General features: G+C 40.8%; 1 protein-coding gene across 4 annotated transcripts in view; it reads left to right on the forward strand.

Moving 5' to 3' along the window:
• The window catches only part of ATG10 (autophagy related 10), a 109,120-nt gene that overhangs the window by 12,118 nt on the left and 78,638 nt on the right, over window positions 1–18,364 (forward strand). For all 4 annotated transcript variants that reach the window (XM_080973077.1, XM_080973074.1, XM_080973075.1 and 1 more), the window contains exon 3: window positions 3,929–4,048. In XM_080973077.1, coding sequence (XP_080829203.1) covers window positions 3,929–4,048 — 120 coding nt within the window. The remainder of the gene's footprint in view (window positions 1–3,928; window positions 4,049–18,364) is intronic.

The following is an 18,364-nucleotide window of genomic DNA, read 5'->3' on the forward strand; positions in this document are numbered from 1 at the left end:
ATTTAAGATGAGTTGTGCCTTTTCAGTTCATTTTCTATGTTGATCATAAAACAAAACAAAAAGTACTCCTGCTACTTGTTTCCATCAATCAAGAATAGTCTTTTTTCCATAAAGTTTGATCTCGGTAAAGGTTTGGGCATTTATATATATAGTCATATAAACAAAATACCTGGTGGAAAGAGGAGGAGGAAAAAGAGGACAAACAGTAAAGGCAAAGGGATTTTTTTTATTATTATTTAACAGTTTAAAAGGCAGAAGAGAGAAAGTAATACTAAATGGATCTTAAATTATTTTCATGGAATGTAAATGGACTTCATAATAAAATGAAGAGAAATATCACACATTGGCTAAGCAGAAATTAGATATTATTTGTTTGTAGGAGACACACATAAAAAGGCAATATAGAAAACTACTAATAAATAAAGGACTAGGACAAGAGTTTATATCTTCAGATAAAACCAAAAAGAGAGGAGTAATAATGTGCGTCAATCCTAAATTGGATCCAAAAATAATCTTTAAAGATTAAGAGGACAGAATTATTGCCATTGAAGTGGAGGAGGGTTTCCACCACTGCCTGAGCCTTGAGGTAGTTCTGCGAGTTTGTGTTCCACGTGATGGAAAACTTCAGCACAGCCTCTTTCTGGTCTTTCTGAAGCTTCAGGAGGTTCTTTTCCAAGTCTTCTTTTCCATTAGCCTCCTTAAGAATAGCAGGTCCAACTGCTTCCTCTGATCCAGTATCCAACTCCTGAAGCCTGTGCAGGCCCGACAGGGCGGCTTCTTCTTATTCGGTTTGGCGGCCGGCAGAGGCTGCCCCTCCGCGGGTTTTTCAGCCCCGGCCATCGAGGCGGAGAAGGGGAAAGGGAAAGCGGGCCGTGCTGGGGCTAGGCGCCACCATGGTGCGCGCAAAGCATGCTGGGCCAGAAGGGGCTCACCCATTTGAGGGGGAAGAAAAAGGAGGCTGAGAGTGGCTGTCAATGGCAACTCCAGTAGGCCACTTCCCCTTTTCCTGTTTCCGCTGGAGTCTTCTTTTGCTTGCCACGCCTGCGGGCTCTCTTCCGGCCAATGCTGCCAATGACAGATCTTAAAAACTTGGGGTCAGTGAGATTTGGCAATCGCAGCAACTTGCGCCTGCTGGACCTCCTGAGTGGAGCGGGTTGTGTCTTGCTCCTCGTGAAGTAGGGTGAAATGTGAGGAGTGTTGCAAGCCGGTGCAGAGGCAGAAGGTTTGGCTGAGATGGTAGAGCATGGCTTCTCTGTCAGGGGCTTTTTCCTAACCCAGTAGAACACCATTATCATATGCCTCTTAGATGGGTTGGACATGCTGAAGAAGGTGCTGGAGGCCCAAAGACCAGGGTGACTTCAAAGCGGAGGACGCAGCAGGCGTTCCCTATCAATGGTGCCAAATCCAAGCAAATGTTAGCTCCAGTCCTGTTAAATCGATCCAGCAATTATGAACGTTAAATAAGGAATTAATTCCTCAGGCAGTATGAAGAGACTTTATGTGGCTTTTTAATAGCTGGTAGCCCCCAACTACTGCCACTGTTGACAGCCTGTTGCCCCTTCACTCTGCTTGAATGGGTTATGTCACAATGGTTTGTGAGCATGAAAATGCTGTTGGGAGTTTCAGCAATGAAGGCTCAGGTATAACATACTGTTTGAAAGTCTGAACATTTCCTCTTTTTTATTTAATAAAATTTATATACCACTTTTATAATTTATATACAAATTATTAGGAGAGTAAGTTAAATATATACTGTAGTTTATTCACTTATAGGCTAGTTTACATACTTTATTCCTTCTTATACTTCTATCCCACCTTTCCTCCAAAGAGCATATACACTTCTGCCTCCCACCTTCTCCATTTTATCCTGACAGCAATATTGTGAACTAGGGCCATAGCTCAGTGGTAGAACAACTGCTTAGCATGCAGAAGGCATCAGGTTCAGTTCCCAGCATCTCCTGGTGGGACTGGGAGAGATCCTGCCTGAAATCTTTATTATTATTATTATTATTATTATTATTATTATTATTATTTATTAAGATTTTCTTGTTTTACAGAAATATGTGTAATGTCTCTCGTATTTTTTCCATGTAACATTTTTACAAATCAGTTTTCATTTGTTGAGACATTGGGGGGGGGGAAGGTGTGGAGGGGGAAGATGGGTGGGGGTGGGGTCGGGTGGCGATGTTTCTATTTTGCTTAATGTATGTAGGGTTTCGTGTCAGCGTTGCTCATGCAGGTTCTCTGCTGTTCATTTTTGTTTCTTTGGTGGTGAGAGAGGTTGGGGTTGGCCTAGGGTGTGGTTGTTTGTTTGTGATTGGCTGTGGTGATCTTTGTTTTCGGGTGTGAGTGGGGTGTGTGTGTGTTTTGGATTAGGTTAGCCATATTGATTTGTATGCTGTTGGTCGATTATTGTCATTGTCTTGTTGGGCTGTATATGTGATAAAGGGGCGCCATACCGGGGTGAAGGTGTCTTCTTCTATTTGTCCCTGTGTCAGTTTCAGTTTATTGGTTAATTTTACTAGTAGGGCTGTTTCCCATACTATTTGGCACCATTGGTCCATGCTTACTCCTGACAGGTCCCTCCAGTGTCTGGTTATGGTGTTTCTGGCTGCTGAAAGTAGGTGGGTTATGTGTTCTTTGTGGTGTAAATGGGCATTGTTGTCTTGGAAGATGTTTGGTAGGGCCAATTCTGGGGTGGTGTCTAATACTTGCTTAGTTATTTTACATATTTCTCGTATGGCTGTTGTCCAGAATAGTTGGATTTTGGGGCACTCCCACCACATGTGGAGGTATGTGCCTGTGGAGGTGCACCCTCTCCAGCATTTTGGTGCAGTTCCTGGGCGTATTAGCGCTAGTTTTCTTGGTGTTAGGTACCACCTGTAGGTGAGTTTCAGAGTGAGTTCTTTTCTTTTCGTTGATACGGATTTAAAGGGGGTTTAAGACCACATTTTGGTCAATTGAGTGGGGTTAATCTCATAGCCTATGTCATTCTCCCATTGATTTTTGATTACATCTAGGGGGTTTGTGAGATTTTGGAGTAGTATTTTGTATATTGCGGATACCATCCCTTTACCATTTCCCTTTGTTGTTAGGAGGAGGTTTTCAAAGGTTGTTAGGGGCCTAGTTGCTGCTGATTTTACTGTTGGGTTGTTTAAGAGGGCATGTAGTTGGTGTTGTGTTAACCAGGGCATTTGGGTGTCTTCTAGTTTGTCTTGTATTTCTTGTGTTGACAAAGGTTTGTTATTTTTATAAAAGTCTCTTAGGCGATATAAGCCTTTGGTTTGCCAGGTTTTTATCTGGAGGTTTTGTGCTGCATGGTGGAATAATGGGTGGTACGCCAGCAGTAAAGTTGGGGCTCCTTTTTCTTTTTCTTCCTTTCTTTTTCTTCCTCTTTCCCCCTTTCTTTCTCCCTCTTCGCATTAGCTCCACTGTCCACCTGGTTTTGTAGCTCCTCTGGGCTGTTGGATGGGTGGCCAGGTGCCTTCCTGGCTCAATCAAGGTTATGAGGTGTGTGTTTTGGCTCCTCTGATAGACGCACCAGGCACCCGTGATTCCTCTCCACTGGGAGTGCTGGCAGCAGCAGTCCTGGGAGCCCGGGAGTCAGCCAGACAGAGCCGTTTACTCTGGCTGGCTTCAGGAGCTGTTTTGTGCTGTTGCAGCCACCATGATTCCTCCATAAAAATTGTTTTTTTAAAACAACAACAGCACCACAATACCTGGTGGAAAGTATTGTGCAGGACACCATTTGCAAGTAAAAAAGACATAAAATAGAGTAGTGAAGAATAATTGTGAATTCTGCTGAACATTTTTAACCATATCTGTTAAGAAATATATATCAGTTACTGAGGCCTAAATGTTTCATTTATTGAATTGCTGAGGTTTCTGGTGAAAAGATAGCAATGCCATTTATTTTCTTTAAACACAGGACTCTGTTGATGATGGCTATATGACTAAAACACACTTTCAAATGAAGGGTGGAAGTGTCACAGCAGACATAGAGGATATGGCTAGTGAGCGTGATGAAATAACCTTTGCACATATTGGGGTAAGTACAACTTATACAATAAGTACCTATGTTATTGAAAACATTTTGATATTTTGATATTTGGTATCTGTGACAGTTCAGCAACTGCATTATCAGCAAGTTGCATAATCTTCGTTGAAGTATATTTGCACTTTGAAGAGAGTCTAGAACTAGTTACACAAGGAAATATACACACATTGGAAGGGTTGCTGTTTATATCTGATACCAAAGTCAGGTCCACAACTAGTTTTGAAAAGTGAGTTGCTTCTGTTCTGCTTCTTGGTAGGCCGTGTACTTGTGTGTGCTTACAGTGTAACCTGCAGCTTTGTGCTAGCCTGCACAATTCAAGTAGATGTTGATTCTCAAGAAGGTGGTGGGAAGTACAGTAGCAGCCTGTGGGGTGGGGTGGAGCTTAGAGCTGCCCTCTTGACTGGTGTTGCCACTCCCCTCCACCCCAGCCCTATTAAAGTAAGCTGCAGTGACACTCAGGGTGGATTTGATTTAAATCAAATTGATTTAAATCACTACTCAGTAAGACTTGATTTAAATCACTAGTCAGTAAGACTTGATTTAAATCATTTTTTTTACAGAAAGACTCATTCTTGCCGGTATAATCTTAATATTTACAACCAGATGAAGGTTTCATTTTTGGAATAATAAATTTTCAGAGTAGTTATATCAAAAATTACTGATTTAGTTATACTATTAGAAATACATAGACAGATAATTATGAAATTATTGTGAAGTTTAATAAGTTAACTGTTTATATTTGGACAACTTTTCTGCTATACTTTCTTGGAAGTAGAAAAATAATCATTAGTAACAATTTAAACAATTTATTTAACTAAAACATAACATTATAGCATATGTATCCATGTTTGTTAACTGATGTGGTTAAACAATTTTTTTTTATTATAAACAGACTGAGTTTTACCACACATGAAAAACTTGAAACAAATCCTTATTTCCTCATGAATAGCCTTTGGACTATAATGTAACAAACATAAAACTATCTTTAGGAAGATTTTTCCTTCAAAAGCTTTTTTTAAAAAATCTGATTTAAATAAAAAAAATTCCGATTTAAATTTTAAAAATCTGATTTAAAAAAAAAAAATCATTGATTTGTATCCACCCTGGTGACACTGGTGTTAGGAGGGTGGCTCTGCAGCTCCACAATGCTGCACAGGCTGCTACAAGTCCTTTCAGCTACAGGAGGAAAGTGAGTAGCATAGCAGTATGACTGAGGCTAGCCACTGTTTTGCCTATAGCTCAGCTGATGCCTTTGCACCAAAATGAAAAACTTGTGCTCAGCATGAAGAAGTCTATATCTCAAAATCATCTAGATTTCACATCGAGCACATCAATGAATTTTTAAAATCCAAAGTACAGTGTGCTACACACAAATCAGGAGCAAACAAGGTACTGCAAGGTAACTCATGCGATTTTAGTCAAATTGTGCTACAGTGAAGCTGAGCAAGGCTTGGGCTACTCAAAGAAAGCTACCCTGCAACTAAAGAGAATTAGTTTATAATTCTAAAACAAAATTGTTCTTTTTTTTTTGGACATTATAGGGAATAAGTTGGAAAACAACTGGTTGAGCAGCTAAGTAACGGTGATTGCTAAAAAGTTAGAGGGCTGATCACACTGAGAAGGATCATTGTACTACTAAACCTAAATAACTTCAAAAATTAGGATATTAATTAGGAGCAGCCTGGAGGGAAAAGTTAGGAAATTAAAGTCCATACGATTGGCATGAAGGCTGCTGAAGAATACCTTATTAGAGAAACTGAATTTATGCATAGCCCTGGAACAAAGAAGGAAAAAGGCAAGGAAGAAACCTGCTATGGCTGCTTGACAGGGTAGAAGACTATATTCACACTACAAAGGGATTCTCTATATAATGGGAATTCAATCTAATAGTTTCTAATAGAACAAAACATAAATTTTTGGCAGACAAGATGAAATATTAAGGAGGCATTTGAAAAGCAAATGTAATTCACTAAGACAGAAGAAAATATGAAGTTCTCAGGTACATCACTGGTGCATTACTGTAGTCACTGAAATTAAAATAAATATTGCATCAGAAGTGAAATAACATTAATTGGATTAGTTTTTATGCTAATGAAGGCGCTCCATGAAATGGTGGGCTGTGTGAAGGATATGACTTGTCAACAACTAGCATTCTGATCCTGAATGTCTGTCTGCACTATTGGAATAATACCATATTTTATGAAGTTGTTGCAAATTGCTTTCTTTCAGGAAAATTAAGAGCATATAATCATATACAACCATTTCAGCCATTCAAATGAATTAGCTTAATATTAAGTACAAACCAGCAGTAACAATGTAATGTCTGTATTAGGACCAATCAGTAGTCCCAAAATAGAAAGCTAACTTTCATGTTTTGCAAGACTCTTCCCTAGACTGGATATTAAACGAAAAGTGGGAAGAATGGGAGAGGAGATTTTAAAATGTTGCTGGTAAAAAGGCAGAAGCACTGTCTGTGATAAGATGGTGAATTGGGAAACTTTTTCAAACTAAGTAGAGTCCCATTATGTAAAGTGCAAAGTGTTTTGCTATGCAAAGTTTTTCACAGTTCATTGTCTTAGGGCCAAACTATATGTGACACAGGAGATTTGTAAATGGATCTCTTGACTACTACTTCTTTTTTTAAAGCAGCAATGTTGTACTGGGGCTGTAGTGTGTATGGTGGGGGGGCAGGTTTTAACTTTTCCTTTCCATGTCATTTCTCCAATTCAAATGTTCCCTGTCATACTGCTGTTAGCCACAGAGCTGGAAAAAGCAAATACTTTGATTTGAGGTGTTGTTTTTTAAAGCTGAGTCCAGTTTTTAGCTCTCCGTTTTTATTTATTTATTATTCTACTTAATGTTTTGGACTTTATTGCTGTAATTTAAAGATTGTAACCTACTATCTCAGTATTTCTAGGAATCTCTCTCTGGAAATACTTAGATAGATAGGTGTATTGTGCTAGTCTTTCCATCCCTCTCTTCACAGTTGCAGTTTGGGGAGCAGTATGCAGGAAATAGATTTCTCATACCTTTTATCCCTATATTGTGCCTCTGCTCTATCCCCGCCACCTGTGTCCTGCCTGATGTCACAGTTGCCAACAGGTGCTTATGCGAAGCCCACAAGAAGGACCTGAGTGGAGCAGCACTCTCTGTAATTGTGATTCCCAGCAACTGATATTCAGAGGCAAACTGACTTTATTAATTATTATTGTTTTTGACAGTGGAGGTGGAACATAGCTGTCTTGGCTAGGACCCATTGATAACCTCATCCTTCATGAATTTATCTGATCCTCTTTTAAAGCCATCAGAGTTGGTGGCTATCACAACAACTTGTGGGAGCAAATTCCATAGTTTAACAATGCACAGTTTAAAGAAGTACATTCTTTTGGCTGTCATAAATCTTTCAATATTCAGTTTCATTGAATAACCCTTGGTTCCAGTACTAAGGATGCAGGAGATTTCTCCCCCCCTCCAGTTTTTCCACATTATGCACAATCTTATTATACGCTTCCATCCTGTCCCCCCCTTACTCTACTCTTTTTCTAAACTAAAAAGTGCCACATATTGTACTCCAGCCCTTGGTCATTTTGGTTGCTGTTTTCTGAACCTTTTTCAGCTCTGCAATAACCTTTTGGACATAAATGACAAAGCCATTGTAATCTGTGCTTTGGTAACTTCCAGATTGGAGTTATTTTTAGTACTTACTGTACTTGTATGTGTGCTTGTAAGTTATTTTAAACGGTTTTTAATGTATTTAATGTATTTTAAATTGTTGTAACCTACCCTGAGACTTTAGGGAGAAGAGTGGGTAATAAATTTATTTATTCTTACTATTTTTAATAATAATAATAATAATAATAATAATAATAATAATAATTGTACCCTGCCCATCTGACTGAATTGCCCTGAGTGCTAGCCATGAGTGCTGGTTTGCATGTGATGCTAAGCAGCTACTCAGTGATTTGTTTTCTGCCTCTGGAAAAGGAGCAGTGAAGTGAGTAAGATTGAGTAGCAGGCACTAGCATGGTAAGCCATGGTTTATTTCAGACAAGGCTTACCATTCCCTGTGAATGAAACCACTGTGTTGTAGGTTGAGGTAGTTATTGTTGATTAAAGAGAAAAATGTGACAATAGTTTTCAAGATAATAAATCCCATTGCTTTCTGGCTTTTTACTTTGTTAACACTTGGTAGCCCAACTAGTGCATGCTAATAAAGTAAATGTGTTAAATATGAGCATGACCTCTCTCTGTCTAACTATTTCAGACAGATAAGAGATCCCTTAACATAGATGTTAATAATGAAAACATTGTTTTTGTTTGCTTGATTAACATTATTCGGAAAATGTGATTACTGCTAAATAGTGAGACATAAGCAAATCATCCTAAATTGTTGGCTATATAATTACTAAAATGAAGCAATGTTTACTTTAACTCAAACCATTCCTTGTTGAACATCAAATTTTAGAATATTTTTAGTTGAAAACAACAACAACAACAACAACAACAACAACAACCACCTCATATTGTTTGCTCTGGGAGATAATTCCCACCCATCTATAACTCATATACATAGATGGGATAGGAAAATTGCTTTTCTAGAGAAAGCTGTGCCATGGATAACTTTCTTGATATTTGTGAAAATTTTACAGATTTCTCCCCCTGTAGCTAATTTCTAGGATTTCTTTTTAAAAGCTTTGGTTTTTTAATTGCATTTACTAAACGGAAAGAGGTTAAATCCTATGGCTCTGGTCACATATCATGCTAAATTATAGTTAAATATCAACTGTGGTTTAATGAGAACAAGCAGCATGTTGTTGCATGCTCCTCAAAAATCATAGACTAGAATCATAGAAGTTGGAAGGGACCCTGGTTTGCTTCTCCCCCACCTGGCCATGTTGTGCCAAGAGCAACAACTCACAAGCCTTGCCTTGCTGTGTTGTCTGAACCTGGGCTCATGATTTGTTCTCCCCCCACCCGCCCAAATAAAACACAAGCCCAGATTTGGACGGACAACTCTTGTTGTTGGTTGCTTTTGTCATGGCCAGGTACTACATACTGCTTTGCATTAGACCATATTTCACTACTAACCATGTTTTAATGTGACATGTGACCCATGCCTATGTGTTAGTAATAGGTTTAGCATTTTACAAAGCCCAAAATGAGTGCAGTCCTTCTCCAAATAATTTATCACCTGTAGGATGAAGGCAGTGATGATTTCCTGTAAAACTCTTGAGGATTTACTTAGTTTTAATGTAACTTGATCTATCTATATGTGTTCTGCATGCTTTGCTGCTTGTGGCTACTGCAGATGGCATGACTCAATGTGGAATACGTTCTGAGGATACAAAGATATCTGCTGGATGAATCAGCTGGCAAGTTGTGGGTGCCGAACATGATCTCTTCATTTGAAAGCGAAACACCAGCCTGCTTAAATTTGTGTACTTCCAGTAAAGGACATCATCTTACACATCTATGTAGGCACAAATTGCTGCATCTTAAATATCTATGTAGGCACAGATTTCTGTATAGTCACAAGTACTGTCCATGTGAAAAATCTGGGACTTAGGCCATTTTGCCCATCAAATTAATTGTGACATCAGTATTGTTTTGCATACATCATTGCAGATGAAAATATTCCAATTCTTAGGGTTTATTAAATCTTTCCCCCTAAACAAATCAGTGGATTGGGAATTAAAAACCAAACCATTCTCATTTTTGTGTTGAAATAAATAGCATGAACAAAAATGTAAATATTAGCAAAACCAAAGTATTTGCTAGAGGGCAAAAAACCTGAAGTAAAAACTTAACAAACATTACTTAGGAAAAAAAATGTAAACAAATTTAATGAAACCCAGCATTCAGTAGGAATGTCAAACTGGTTCCAAGGAAAAATAATTGTATTCTAGAACTAAACCAGGAATTAACTGTTGGTTTTGTCAGAAACCCAAGGCAAGGATCAAGCCAAAAATCTAGACAGACCAGCTTTCTCATCTCAAAAAAAGCATCTAGTAGCCTATAGGAACTATACCAGCAGGACACAAGCACAACAGCATTATCCCTGAGTGTGCTCCCTAGCAACTGGTATAAACTATGGTATAATCAAAATACTAGTTGGAGAAATAAATTGCACTATGGATTGCAGGTCATATTTTTGAACATTAATTAGAATTTGTTGCTGGTACCAGCCTTGATGCCATTTCCTTTAGGTGATCATTCCATATGTTTCCCTCATTCAGAGATGTTCTGTAGGCCATGGCTAGGTCTCCTACCTCCTGTTTTAAATATTTCCTGGCCCTTTTACCAGGATTGGGTGAGGAAGGGGAATATATTCAGGTTGCCTAGAAATCAGCATGTGGTGCTTCTTTGGGTCTGTTAAAATAGATAAGGACAGAACAGTGTGTGGATGAAAGAGAAGGAAGAGTAAAGATGGGGGTGGGAGAATAAAAGGCTAAAGGCTCAACTTGCATTACTGGAACATTGGTGGATAAGATGTGTAGAATCCCGGTTATCTGTCCTCCCACAGTCCCCCACCCCTTGCGTTCTTGTTGGCATCCGTCTGTCTCAAGAGACAATGGAGTGTGCCTCCAAAAGTGAAATCAAACTGGTGCATTAGCAGCAGTGAAGTAACCTCTCCAGGATGCAAGTCTGGGCAGTGTATACAAAGATCCTTAGCCTTTTCTTCTCCTAGTTAGGATATCTTCCCAGATTGACAAGCTGCATTTGCCTCTCACTTTCCTCTGCAACACATGCAGAAACGGCCTTCTTGACTGTTGGATCAAAGTATATCTGCTCAATCCGCTGGAGTCTGCTTTGCATGCAACAGGGATTTGAGACCTATTGGCTACCCTCACTTGGTTTATTCAGCCAGTCAAAGCCGGTTTCTTAGTTCATCATTAATTACCTTGTGCAGAACTCCCTACCATAGCCAATACCTCACTTGCATTAAAAACAGAAAAAAATATCATTCATGATTTCAGGAGGTGGACCCTAACTATTTTCACTATAGGTTTTCAGCAGAAATATTCAAGTGCAGTTTGTCCTAGTTTCTTAGATCTCCCCAGCCTTTTTTTTGTCCTAAAATGGAACCTTTTAACTGTTGGGGCAGCATCTATGTCAAGATGGATACAAGCGGCTTTATCCACAGATTGTCCCCAATGAGACATTGAGCTGTCCTCTTTTCCAGTCTGATATCTAAAAGCCCTCTGATGACTCAGAACAACTCAACCAACGGACCATGAACAGATGCAATGGTGGTGGAAAAGAAAGATTAATTTGTTGTTATCACCACAGAATAACCTCTAAAACAGGGGTCCTCAAACTTTTTAAACAGGGGGCCAGTTCACTGTCCTTCAGACACTGTTGGGGGGCAGACTGTTGTTTGAAAAAAATATGAACAAATTCCTATGCACACTGCACATATTTTTTTCTTTAATTTTTTTGGGCCCCCCCAAAAGAGTGGGACCCTAAGCTATAGCTTGTTTAGCTTATATGTAAATCCAGCACTGGTGGGGTGTGTTGTGCCTTGCTGTGGTGCACTTGTGGGGTGTAACTAAGAAAAAGCAATTTGGGCGGGTGGGTGTGAAAAGAGGTCGGAAGCACCAGTGGCAATGCTGAGAATGGCAAGAAGGGGATTAACGGAGACGCTCAGATGGCAACAGAAGTGCAGGAAGGCGCCTCCGCCCGAGTTCATGAAATGCAAAGTATGTATATCATGCATGTAAATCTCTCCCTGCTCCGGGCAGCGGGATGTTTGGGGAGAGGGGAGGGGGGCGATGGAGGGAGGCAGGCTGCGAGAGGAGGGCCATAGGCCCGTTAGCCAGCAGTGGGTTCAGCAATTGCCGGGTGGGCTGGGTTCAGGACCCTGGCAGGCGATCCGGTTTGAGGACCCCTGCTCTAAAAAGTTCAAGTCTTCCACCATTGTTGATCTAGTTGTCCACCTTGTCATTTCATTACTGTCAACTCCTTGGGTCACAAGGCAAGGAGAAGGAATTGTATCAGAAGGGTCCTTTCCCCATTTCGGAGGCCAAACAGAATATCAACAGGATTGAGTATCATGGAAATTCCCAAGAGAGCCATTAAAAAACCACTTGGATCCATCAGTCTTCTGGGGCAGGAACTGAAATAGGTTTACATCCCCACCTCATCCAACCAGTTCTCTGTGATAACACTCTGGATCAGTACTAGACCACTCAGCAATTGCACTTGCTAAGACTTGAAATATTATTTTACAGAGTATATAAACAACTGTAGGAACAAACCAAATGATCTCTAACCATGATCATCCTCCTGTTAAGATGCTTATGTAGAGTGGTTCTGTTTTTTAAAAATCTGCCATTATGGCATGTAGAGCTGTCAATTATTTACAAAAGAATGTTCACACTGAGCAAATTAAAAACAGCTCTAATTCAATTTTTTTGTGTCAGCTCAGTTTGAGTCACAGGGATAGAAGACAAGGTGTAATCCCAACAGCAAACCTCCCTTGATCACCTTGGTAAATATGTTTCATTCTTTGTATAGAACAAGTATCGCTCAGTCAGAGTGTAAATGAAGGAAATTTTCACAGTACTTGTACATTGAAAGCCCAATAATTTCCTGCTAACAGTAAGGTATTTCAAATCTCTTGGGTTTGGTGCAGTGTTTCTGCATAGAGCGAGTTAATGCAGAAATATAGCAGCTGTAATTTAGTGAGTGTTCAGTGTTATTTCTCATGGCATCTAAAATGCTTACAGTGTGAAAAATGAACAGTGAACTCAATGGGTGCTTTGTCATTGGCTTTTGTCAGTGACCTTCATAAAACCCAGTCTCAGTAAAGATCACCATTCCGATCTCCTGTTATTTAATGACAGGCCTGTCCTACTCTGCTGTGTTCAGTAAAAATCCTCAAACTCTATGTAGACTTACATAAGAGTGGGTTCAGGAAACAATCCTAATTAGCTTTTGCTTAAGGAAGGAAGAAATTCTCCACTGTGTATGTCTTTTGTAGCATAAAATTTTGTTGCATATTTTTGAAACCGGGAAATTGGATGTATTATTATTATTATTATTATTTATTTCATTTATCAAATGTCTCAAATTGACTTTAAATCCATAAAATACAACAAAGCTTACTAACATGTAAAAATAAATACACCCCAAAATGCAATAACCTTCAGATTTTATGAGAGTGGAATGAAAAATAAGACTGTAGCTAGTAACAGGCAGTAGCCAGGCATAGTGTGTGATCATTTTAAATAAATTTATTTATTTCACAAAATTTATATACTGATTGATTGTAAAACAAAAACCCTTAAAGGGGTTTATAAAAAGAATTTTAAGAGTGTAATGAATTTTAATTTTTAATGTTTTGTACCAGTACCAGTCTTTAAGCTCCAGTACAATTCTAATCAAATAAATAACTTAAGTAATGCAATTCTTTCATTTTTTAGCAGGCTCTGGGTCAGGGAGCTACTTGGGAGTAGTTTGAAATAACCACATTGGATAATTTATTCGTTATACCAGGTTAGCGTGTTATGCTCTCAGTACAGGATTGCACAGAATTTGAAGTTAAGATATATTTTTGTAGAAGAACTTCAAGATAAGAGGCCCTAAGCACGTGGTTTAGGAGCTCAGGAAAGCATGTAAAAAATATTTATAACTTAAAATTTTAATAGCCTACTTCATTTCCAGATAATATGCCATTTATATGAGGTTAAGTGTTCTTTCATCATTCTCTTAAACTGTGCGTTATTTCTTCCATGTTATAATTTTCTTCCATTTCATTGAGGTTATTGTAGTTTTCTAATTACTTCAAACCTGGATAATATACTTTAGAATTCAGCAGTACATGTAAAAAAAATGTTGATAAAAATCTCTTAACGTTTTAATAATGCTTTTATTGAGATTTGGAAGATATAACGAGAGTGCTTTCCAAATACATAAAATAAAATTGGCAGAGTAATAATAATAATAATTTATTACGGCCGTAGGCCCATACAGATAAAAACAAGACATAAATAACAGCCTGTGCACGTGGGAAAAAACAGCCGCTAAAACACTACTATAACAATAAAATACTATAAGATGGAATGGCATACTACGCCTTAATTAGCTTGTGGTGCTCCTTGGCAACGCTTTTGGGTAAGGACAGCGACCAGGAACCTAGCCACTTTCAGGGTCGTATGGGTATCCTTATCCTGCAAGATTTGGGCAAGGTGGAATTTTGGTGGAGTACCCTCTAGTTTCTGTATGATTGATCCCAACAAATTTGCCCGTGGCACCTTGAATAAGGGGCAAGTGAACATAATGTGCTGAAGCGACTCCGGCGTCTCCTTATCACATTCGCACATGGCGGAGGTTTGGCCCTTTGAGAATCTATGTCTCAGGACATTGGAGGGAAAAACATTAAACCTCGCTTTGGTGAAGGCCAGCCTATGGGCAACAGTCGAAAGGGAGGAGAGGTATGATGGAACGCAGTAAGTTAAAGTGATACCAATGTTCTGGGGCGAACAAACACCTCCCCCCAGCATATAATTTCGCTGTAAATCGATGTCATCCAGTCTTTGGCGGATCAGTCTTTGAGCAGTGATTTGATCTAGTTTTAGGGAATCTAAGGGAGAGATTCCATAGCTCAGGAGTTTGGCATGAATTCTACTGGTCCAAAGGCTGGAGAATTCATCTCGCCATAAGCATTGGGCAAGGTAATGGTCTGGTAATCTATGCCACAATGATAACCAATAATTGAAGACTTGCTTCCACAGGCAAGTTTCTAAGGATGCGATCTTCAATTCTAGTCGCATGGCTGCGTTGCTTACGCACAGGGGGAGCATTAGGAGCCGACGTAGGAATTGGTTTTGCAGAGCCTCAAGAGGAGCAAGGTCTGTCATCACGGCCCAGAGCGGGGCAGCATAAGCAAGCACGGGAACCACTTTTGCCTTGAACACCTTTAGGGCCGAGGGAACATGCAAAGCTCCATCCGAAAAGAAAAATCGGAGGAGCGCATATGACAGAGTTTTGGCCTTATTAAGTAGGTGTTGAATATGTGCTTTCCACCCCAAATTGTATTGAAAAATAACTCCTAGGTATTGAAATTTTAGGACTTGCTCTATTTTTGCTCCACCAAGCTTCCATTCGTATAATCTCCGACTTCTGGCGAAAATCAGAATCTTAGATTTAGCATGATTGATGGTTAATTGGTTGAGTTGACAATACGTGGCAAAGATCTTCAGAGCTCTGGTTAGTCCAACACGTGTATAAGATAGAATTACCGCGTCGTCCGCATATAAAAGGAGTGGACAGCGGTAATCCGCTAGTCTAGGCGCATGTGTACTTGGAGATGAGTTGACTAGGGGTGCTCGCATGTCGCTGATGAATAGATTGAATAGGCAGGGAGCCAATATACATCCTTGGCGCACTCCCTTGTTTATTGGTATCGAATTTGTGAGGTCGCCCGCAGGAGTAAGTCTCACTCTGGCAAGGGTACCTTCGTGGAGCTGACTTATAAGCCATAAGAGTCTTCTATCGATGCCCTGTTTCGCAAGTTTCTCCCAAAGAATATTTCTAGGAACGCTGTCAAAGGCTGCCTTAAGATCTAAGAAGGCAGCACACAGGTAGCCCCGGGGAGGGGAGGAGTACTTCCGTGCCAGATGGTAAAGAACTATCGCATGATCAGTTGTAGAGCGTTTAATTCTGAACCCTGCTTGTTCGTGGCCAATCTGGTTAGTCTCATCTACCCATCGCAATAGTTTCGTCAGCAAAAAGCTGGCATAAATTTTCCCTATGATCGAAAGGAGGCTGATGTTACGGTAATTTTCCGGCTCCATTGGAGAACCTTTTTTATGAATTGGTACTATAATGGCCTCCTTCCATATTTTGGGGATGAGACCAGAAGCGTTGATTGCGTCGAAGGTTTTGGCCAAGATGCCAGCCCACCATTTTGGGTGTAGTTTGATGGCTTCAGCAGGGATCAGGTCGGGCCCTGGGGCTTTGCCCGATTTCAGCTGGGCTATTAGCTTGGCTATTTCGTCAGGATCGGTGGGAGGCCAAATAGGTAGGTGGGAAAACAGATGCATCAGATGGTCGGAGGGAGCATCTGCCTGTGAGAAACATTTCTTCAGGAACAATTCCCATGTCGGTGCAGGGATGACTGCCCTTGGGTATTTCCTCACCCTTCTGTTAATCAGAGACCAGAATTCCCTGGATCTATGTGATTTTGAAGCAGTAATCAAGGCCTGCCAGCGATTATGTTGCCACTCACGTTTGGCAATTTTCTGCGTGCGTTTGTAAACTTGCTTGGCTTGTGCATAACTAGCTGGCAGAGTAGATGCATCGGAGGTCTTATATACATTATATATAGCACGAAGGCGCTGTCTTGCTTGTTTGCACTGAGAGTTATACCAGGGGGCACCGTAAGTATACTCGTTTCGATTTAATATTTTGGGTGGTAACCTGAAGAAGGACGTAAGATCAGTCGTATGATGGTGGAAGCGTTTCAACACTATGCTATGCTCGTCTGAGGCAGAGCCTATGTAGGGATGGGGTCCGAGGATTTCTTTTTGAAAGAATTCCTGATACCTTTGAGCCTGGGTCTCCGACCATTTGATTCCTCTTACTTGGAGAGATACGTTGGTTACCATCTGGGTCGCATGTCTATAGGCCTCCGACTGCCAATTCAGGGAAAGCTTGGCTACAAGGGGAAGATGATCACTAGATTGTACATTCTCAATCTTAAAGGTGGAAATACACTTAAGTAGATCACTGGAGACCAGCAGGTAATCGAGGACGCTGTTTGATTTAACACTCAGGTGAGTGAAATCCCCTGGAATATCAGGGAGGCATGTGCCATTTAGGGGGACCAGATTTAAACGGATGGCCATTTGGTAGAGGAATACTCCAGCCTCATTAACTCGTTGGTCTTTAGAAGTTCTCCTCATGATATGTTCCAGATCATAATTATCAATGTTTGGGGTAACCCACCATTTGGCTTTGGTCAGCGAGTCCCAATTTGCTGCTGTGCGGGCATTAAAATCGCCACCTATTATGGCCGGGGTGTTAGGAAACTTGACATAGCATGAGAGCAAATGCTCTTCTAGCGAGCCCCATTTAGAGCCCAGTTCGGAGGAAGAACCCCCGGGTGGCAAGTAAACATTTGTAACTAGAAGTGAGATCTTTTCCCCCGCAATCAGCCCGGTAAGGGCGTAAGGAGGCAAGGCCTGTACTAGAGTAAATTTAGAATGTAAGTTGAGGGAGATGCCTATTATTAGGCCCCCTTTAGGGCGGCCTCCTTTCAGGGAGGGGCAGGCAGGGAGTTCTAGAAGCTCAAAGCCATTTAGATCAATTCTCTCTACTTCCCACGATTCTTGGAACAAGATGATATGAAACAGGTTAATATACTCCAAGAATTCTGGGTCAAGTTTTTTCCCCCTCCAGCCCGCAATGTTCCAGCTGAGGACTGATAGGGGGGAGTTCCTGTTGTAACCAATTCGCTGTCATTTCGGGGAGGGATGTGAGTCCTTTGGAGGCAAGGCAGACCCCACGAAAAAGTCAGTTATTTTACTTTGCATAGCAGGCACCTGCTGAAGGTACCTAGTCTTGAAGTTGGTAGTGAGGTATTCTGACTGGGGCGACAAAACGGGTCTCCCGCTGGCTAACCCAAGGGCGGACACTTCAGTGGGAAACTCCACAGGATTTGCTGAGACTGCCCCACCGCAAGGTCTAAAGGTCGCCGATGAAACCATTTGGTTTATATGTCCGGTCGGGTCTTCAATCAAATCCGGGCCATTTTTTGATGTAGGTGGGACACTCCCCTGACCTGATGCTGGCAAAGGTACAGGGGATGTTCGGCGTACTGGTACCGTTTGTATGTCGGGTCTATGCCGCTCAGGGGAGTATGAGGACTCCAGTTCCGGCATTGATGGATTAGATGGTAAGGAGTTGTTTTGGTGGAAGGAACTCTGAGTTACACTCCTCAGCGGGGGACTCTTGGAGGGCGAGTCAAAATTTATCAAGAGTTGGGATGAGGGGCCAACTTGAGAGGCAAAACCTGGGTCTGCCAAGCGTCGGTGGGTTTTGCCCACAAGTGGGGGAGGCATGGGTTTAGGAGCTGGACTAAGGTATGGAAGACTTCCTGCTTCCTTAAACCACGACTCCGAAAAGCTGGCAGAGTTATCCTGAAAAGTGGGCAGGACTTTTCCGTTCTTCTGGACATGTATGAGCTGATGATTAAGTACTTCTAGTCTATCAATTATTTCTTGTTGTTCTCTCGGTGGAAGGTCGCCAAAGGTGGCTAAAAGCTCTCTTTCCTCCGGCGGGGTCAGAGAATTACTTGCGCCA

The sequence above is a fragment of the Podarcis pityusensis genome (genome assembly GCF_964106645.2).
Source record: "Podarcis pityusensis genome assembly, chromosome: 11".
Classification (NCBI taxonomy): domain Eukaryota; kingdom Metazoa; phylum Chordata; class Lepidosauria; order Squamata; family Lacertidae; genus Podarcis; species Podarcis pityusensis.